The sequence below is a fragment of the Columba livia genome, chromosome 15 (genome assembly GCF_036013475.1).
Source record: "Columba livia isolate bColLiv1 breed racing homer chromosome 15, bColLiv1.pat.W.v2, whole genome shotgun sequence".
NCBI classification, from domain to species: Eukaryota; Metazoa; Chordata; class Aves; order Columbiformes; family Columbidae; genus Columba; species Columba livia.
The window spans coordinates 3,174,012-3,180,979 of record NC_088616.1 but is presented as its reverse complement, the minus strand read 5'-3'; the positions used below and the strand labels follow the sequence as shown (position 1 = coordinate 3,180,979).

General features: G+C 45.9%; 1 protein-coding gene across 2 annotated transcripts in view; it reads left to right on the top strand.

The window, feature by feature from the left end:
* The first annotated feature begins 21 nt into the window (after positions 1-21).
* The window catches only part of BMERB1 (bMERB domain containing 1), a 48,758-nt gene continuing 41,811 nt past the window's right edge, over positions 22-6,968 (top strand). Inside the window, exon 1 of one of the 2 annotated variants that reach the window (XM_065030507.1) lies at positions 22-266. In XM_065030507.1, coding sequence (XP_064886579.1) covers positions 161-266 — 106 coding nt within the window. In that variant the 5' untranslated portion in view covers positions 22-160. Of the gene's footprint in view, positions 267-315; positions 418-6,968 lie in introns of those variants that run through there. The other variant, XM_065030509.1, reaches the window with a different exon arrangement.

The following is a 6,968-nucleotide window of genomic DNA, read 5'->3' as shown; positions in this document are numbered from 1 at the left end:
CCCTGCCTCCCCCCGCCCCGCCCCGCACTGAGCATGTGCGCAGCGCCCCTCCCGCCCCCCGCGGCCCCGCTCCGCGCACAGCAGCGCCGAGCCCCGCGCTGTCTCCGCGGCCGCGCTGTGATGGTGTGAGGTGCGGAGCCCCGCGCCGGCCGGCCTGCCCATGGAGCTGAGAAGGTCCATCTCGGCCAGCGCGGAGGCCGAGAGACCCATGAGGCGCTACGGGGCAGTGGAGGAGACGGAGTGGAAGGCGGAGGCCCTGGGGAGAAGTGAGTGGGGGCGCGGGTGCGGGTCCGGCTGCCCAGGCCGCCCCGGGGGCACTGGCTGCGGCGGGTCGGTGCGGTCTGGTCCTCCCGGCCAGCGCTTGCCGGGCGCTCCCGTTCGCAGGAAGAAGCTGCCGTGTGCTGCTCGGGGAGGAAGGTTTGTGTGACCATTTTGCCCTCTGAGGCTGCTGCCTCCCGAGGAGGCTGTGCCGGAGACAGGCGGGCTCTCGCTGGCAGGGACCGGCAGCGCAGGGCTGGAGCCGCCGCTGCAGCTCCGGCTGCCTCGGCGGTTCCTTGCGAGGGGGTTCGCTCGCTGGCTCCGCGGAGCGAAGCGGTGGGAGGGCGGCTGAGGAGCGACGGCTGGGACCTTAACTCTCCCTCGGTGTTCGTTGGGTCGGATTGAATATATAGCTTTTCATAAATATCGGTAGCTTGGAATGTGTTTCACATTAGAATGGCACAGATGACAGCCCTGTTATTCCTGCTTGGATCTCAGGCAAAGGGTGCGGGAATATGGCACTTTGTTCACTTCTTCAGTGGTTGCACTGTATTGATGAGCTCAACACACGCTCCATAGTGGAAGAGCTTTCTTGAAATCATAATTTTCAAGAAAGCAACTATTTCCAAAGTGCCAATGGAAAGAGTAGTTAAAAAGATAAGTAGTTGCCAGTTCAGGTTATCCAGGCTATACCCTGTGTTCTCTAAGATCTCCAGTTACTATTCTTTTATTGGCAGAACTATCTTCTTTACAACCTAATAAGCCTGTAAACCCCTTCTAATTTTCCAGGGAACCACTAAGGCAAGAAATATTGAAAATACTGTTGCAAAAAGCTCCGTACTAGTATAAAGAAAAATATTTTCTAAGTCTCATCAAGTGTTTGATTAGGCCACAGGAAAAAAGCTTTGTGTGTATCTGTTGTGACACCTTCATCTTGGCTGAGACTGGGGTTGGTGATCTTCTTAATTCACCATCCGTCTTTTGATGTGCATCCTGAAGTCTCACCTGGATGCCTGTGACATCCCGTGGCTTTGCAGCATCCTGGCAACAGATTTTAGCCAGTGCTTTTGCTATCTTTAGACTTCCCAGATACTGCTGTGTTCTGGAGTCACACCTCGCCCCTGGCTTCAGTTTTTCATGCATCTGTTACTGTCTGCCCTGTGCTGATGGCAGGGGTGTAACTCCCACTCGGGTGCTTCAGTCGCAGCGTTGGTTTTGTTGCAGTGCCTGGCAGGGGTTCAGGACTGAGTAACTCCACGCTTTCTAAAATGGAATTGAAGACTGTGATCACTGTTGACTGAGTTGGTTGACTCAGACATATGCAACAGTTTCGCAGGTTCTCTGGTGTGATACAGATGTATCCTTTTCTTATTCTGATAAATACCACGGGGTTTGTTCCAGACTCAGGAACTGAGTGCAGTGTAGCACTTAAAATAATAACTGGTAGCTTGAGGTGACAGAAGGATTGTGTCTTGCACGCTTTGGGCAAAAGATCATGTGTTTGGCAGGGGGCTGAGTGGGAGACCCGATCTGCTCAAAAATCTGTGCTCGGCATTGAGCTTCCACCCAAATCACAGCTTGACCAGGGACAAGAATGGGCTGTTGGCAGGACTAGAGCCAAGTGCCCAGGTGTCTGCACCCTGGCACTGCTGCCAAGCTGCCCTTTTACACACCAGATTCTGCTTAATGAGAACATTTCTCTGTGTATAACAATTTAGATCTAGAATAGGAAGTTATCTCGATGCCATTGTCTGTTCTTTGAAAAGCAGAAAGTTATTATGTTAAGACTTCGCTATTTTAATAATTGATCTGTTTGTTTATAGACTCCAACTTTGTTAAAATAATGTAGAAAATCCTATTTATGGTAGCTGTTTTAGATGATCCCTGCATGTCTTTCCTATTTTAATACTAACATTGACTTCTGGTCACACTTTTGCTTTGATTAAAAATAAATAGATTTTACTATTTGCTTTAAAGTTCCTTTACAGCATAGGTCCTAAATTGCTTGGCATAATGACAGCAGTCTCCAGAAGGTCTGGGAACAAGCTGAAAAAGCATCATCCCCTTTTTTACTAATGTCAACAGCTCGCCTTTGGTATTTGCATATTGTTTTAAATATGAAATGCTAAGTAATAGTATTAACAAAAGCAGAAGCCTCATGCTGCAATATGCATCTGCCCTTTTTACTCTGGTGATTCGTTGTGTCTTAAATCAGAGGGTGGAACTCGTGTATCTGTACAACACTGCATGACCGAGTGCTGTTTCTGGTCAGGGCCTTTTGACGTGGGTGTTGTCACAACAGAATGTCCATCCTGTTTATGTCCATTACAGAAAGAATGTCATGGAAGTTGGGTAGTTTCTGTTTAATTGGTTAAATGGAAAGGGAGCTAGTGCTAAATTCTCTCTACATGGTACAGAAAGCATTGCTGGGTATTGGCTATAACCAAAGGTGAGTTACTACATAGCAATGAACTGTAGCATCATACACATTTCTGCTCTACAACGGCCTCCCTCAGCCAGGTGATCAATGGAGTTAGTCTGGTTCACAGCAGCTGAGGATCTGATGCCCAACAACCTGAGGGTGTAATGATCTCCAGTGGATTTGCGTGCAAAACATGAAGCAGATTGTTTAAAGGTGTCTCTTTAACAAGACACTGAAGCCTTCATCTTTGCACACAGGAGAGACTTTCCAAGGAGTAGAGAACATAAAAAATGATGGTTTGCCATGTACAGAACAACTGCTGCATTTTCTAGTGCATGCATGTTAAACCACAGTCAGGCTTGTATAATAGCAATGTGGTTACAGGCTTCTCAGTGAATGATCTTTACAATACGGTCTTGGGGAGCTTGCTCTGAAGCAGAGCACTCAAGCATTTTGGTCAGTCCTCATTACCGACCGCACAGCTTCATTTAGATTCATCTGTCTTGCTGCCAGTAGGGACTCCTAATGCCCTGATTAAATCCCTGCGTGCCACACTGGGGAAATAGCCACAGAGAGACAAAGCAGTTTTCCATCCTCCTTCTGAATGTTGCACTTCTCAGATGATACATTTCTGCTGTTCTTCTTTTCCTTCCTCTTTCAGTTTGTATGAGGTGTGGAACTAAATTCAAAATTTCTGGTGAATGAGTCAGCTTCAGTCAGTATAGAGAAGCAGAAATGCCAGAAAACTGGATATTTTTTGGTGTGATTCAGTGTATGAAGTTGAGGTTTGGGCAAAGGCGCTCTATTACAGGCCAGCGCTGAAGAGGATGCTGGAGATCCCCAACACGAGCCTCGGTAGCAGCACGAAGCCTTCGTGAGCAGCTTTACCTGCTCGCCCTTCCTGCCGTGAATGTTGTATCACAGGTTATGTGCAGGCGAAGTGCTGGGAGATGGTGCCCGCCAGAACAGCACCAGAGGGGTCATTTGGTCAAGTTCTGAGATTGCTCTGGTTTGTTCCAACAGCAGAAGGATGGTACCATTCCCAGGGATCCTGGGCTGACACATGGGAAAGCTTATTTCATCATATTCAGTTAGTTAGGCAGCGGGTTAATGGGTTCCAGAATCTCTGTGCCCAACTGTGCCTACCACACAGGAAACGATCACATAATGCGTAACGCAGTGCTTATGTTTAAGCCAGTGCCAACCAATAATTGTTGCAGAAATTACAGATGAGGCTGAAGTGTCACATTTGAGACTGTTGCTTATGAATTTTCTGATTTCCTTTAAAGATCTTTTACAGAAAAAATGCATTAGACCTGGAAAGTAGGATACTTTGAACTGCACAAATCATCCCCACTGCTGGTAGCCTGTGGGATCATCGACTCTGCGTAATTTTTTTTTACTATGTTTGATAATTGATCCCTTCATTGCGTAGCATTTTTTCATCAGAGTAACCACTTGTGAGAATGTCCGTGTGTTTTTTTTCTCGAGGGTGCATTATAAAACAGGATTAGAAACTTACATTCAGGACTGGGCATGCACTGCAAAGTACCATGTGTCATCCATGGAGTTTATAGTTTTCTTGTAGTTTACTGAGCACAAAAAAAGGTTGGAACTCGGCACTCTGTAATCCTGAATCCCAAAGTGCTTTTCCTCTGTAGCTGAATTTGTTCCATTTTCATAGAAGTCTTAGGTAGTAAAATAGTTCCGGAGTCTCAATAAGTAAATAACATTGATTTATTTCCATGAAACATATTCTGCTGTCTGACATAGAAGGTATAGTAAAAATGCATTCAAAATTCAAAGATGAAAAATGTATGCTTGGAGGGCAAACTGTGAGGAATCAGCATGAGCACCCTTGGATAATTATGTTAGTTGCCCTTCAGGATCAGCAATGAATCATTAATTATTAACGTTTTGTCAGCTCGTAAAGGGCAAAATATTTGAGAAAATAATTTTAAGAGAATTTGTCATTTAATGAGGATAAATGACTTTCAGTGAGACGAGTGGCTTATTGCACAAGCCTAATGATTGCAAACAATTCCAAATGCAAGAGGTAATTTTTTATTGTAAGAACATCAGCAGTGTTTAAGGATCTTTTTATTGCCCTGAGCCATTCCCCTCCTCAAACCCTTATTGATTAGAGATCTAAGGGATTTTGTACAGACACATTTGGTTTTTTACATACTGATAAAATCGGAACAGAAGATTCTCGGTATGAAGTGGCTTAATGGTTTTGTTCTCTTGGAGAGAAGAACTCCAAAATCAGAAAAGGAATCAACAGTCAGTTCTACCACTAATGTTCTTTCAGTACATGAGGCCAAAGTCCGTTTTAGAATAATGGCATTGAAGCCAAATGAGCAAGACAGTGACCTGACCTCCGTGGGAAGTGACAGAGAAGCCCGACTGACACTTTCTTAGTTAAAACACAAAACACAGTTGTGATTTCATTGCCATCAGTGGAAGTTTCCTCCCCGATTTCAATCAAAGCGAAGCTGGGCTCTGTGTGTTTGTCTCCTGGAGCCGTGTTCACCTTCATTCTCTATAGAAAACTCGGGTGGGGGGTCTCGGGGTGTGTCAGTTCCACGAGGATTCCCCTGGGGATCTGTGGTGCTCCTGCCTGTTTGGGCTCTGCCCTCACTTCTCACAGGGCATGTCCTTGATGTCCTGCAGAGCCCTGGCGAGCAGTGCTGAGCGTGCGCTTGCTGGGGAACTGTTTGCACTGGCAGGGGTGATGCCATTTTAATCTTCTTGTCTCTGAGCAGTGAATCATTAGCTAATATGTGGAGCCCCTACGGCAAGTGGCTGTTCCTCAAACTGTCCTGTTTCACAGGAGAAGAAGGCATAGAAATTCCATTATGCTTTTGTGCCCCTGCTCTCCTTGTCCAGTCTGTATTTTCTCGCCACTCATCTTCCACCGTGGGTTCCCGTACGGGTTCCTCTGGGCGCTGTGCCTGCGAGGGCACTGAACTTGCTGCGGTTTGGCAGACTCTGAGACAGAGGCATTTTCCTTTGGGCTGATGCTTGTCTGTAGCACCGACAGTCTGTGGGATGTGATAATGAAGGGCACAGCCATGGAGTTTCGAAAGGCAGTAAAATGAAGATCCATTTGTCTCTGCCTCCGTAAGGTGTGAAACGTCCTGCGATTACTAAATTTCTTCCTTCTCTCATACAAAGAGAAGGTGACAGCCAGGTAGCTGTTTGTCTCGGTGATATAGATAAAGAGTCTGCCAAACTGCCTGCGCTTCCTCACTTCTGAGACCTCTGGGGACGCAGTCAGCTCAGCCTCCCATCAGCACAATGCCAGTTGTGAGGAAGAAATTATTAGCTTATTTAAGGAAAACTGAATCAAATAAGCATGCAAAAGCAATTAACCTGGTGAAAACAGAGGTTTCTAGAGAGTGACTCCATATCCACAGATATAAGGCAAGTGCAAAACAAATTTGCCAACTGTCATTATTTTGTGTGAGTTGAAAGATGGAGCCCTGTGCTGTTCCACCCGAGTGTCCACTGAGAAAGAACAAGCAGATTTTGGCTCTACTGACCCTGGCAATTTAATCTTTAGAGAAGGGCACAGCTTTTGCTGGGAAGCACCGGGTGCCCCATACGTTGGAGAACAAGATCCCAGTATGATTCCCCAGTGCCCAGTGGGGAATGCATTGTGAGCCCACGGCCTGAGGAATGGCAACATCCATCCACTGGATGGTCTTTCCTCCTATGAAATGTGAAACTCCCTTTTTCTTGGCCTCTGAGGAGCATCTTCTCAGTCTTTAATTACTTGCTGGAGTGGGATTCTGTTATGTGAACCAGTTTCTTTACTGTCTGAAGTGATTCTCCATACCGGGATCACTTTGGCCTTTACTGGATTGGACTTGTATGTCTATAATTTTTATCCAGTGGTTTTAAGGCTGCCTACAAGTATCTACCAGCTGATGGGAAGATGTTTAGAGCACTGTTAGAAAACTGTTATCAGAGAATCACATCACAGAGCAGGGAGAGAAAGGCAGAAAGAAACGAGGTTTCTGATGTGTGATGGTTTCAAAGGACAGTATTGTAAAGATGCGAAATTTAGAAATGCGAGTGGCTGATTTACTATTACTTCACTTGTAACATATGCTGCTTTTCATCAATTGATGCTCCTGAATAAAACTGATTGTGAGGATTTTGGGGTCAGACATTCAAAAGCAATTTTTCCTCATTTTTTGTGTCTCATTTGGGGTCCATTTTCCCATAGGAATAGCTGTTAGATCATATATACCATGCAAACTTTCCCACCAGGCTGCGTATA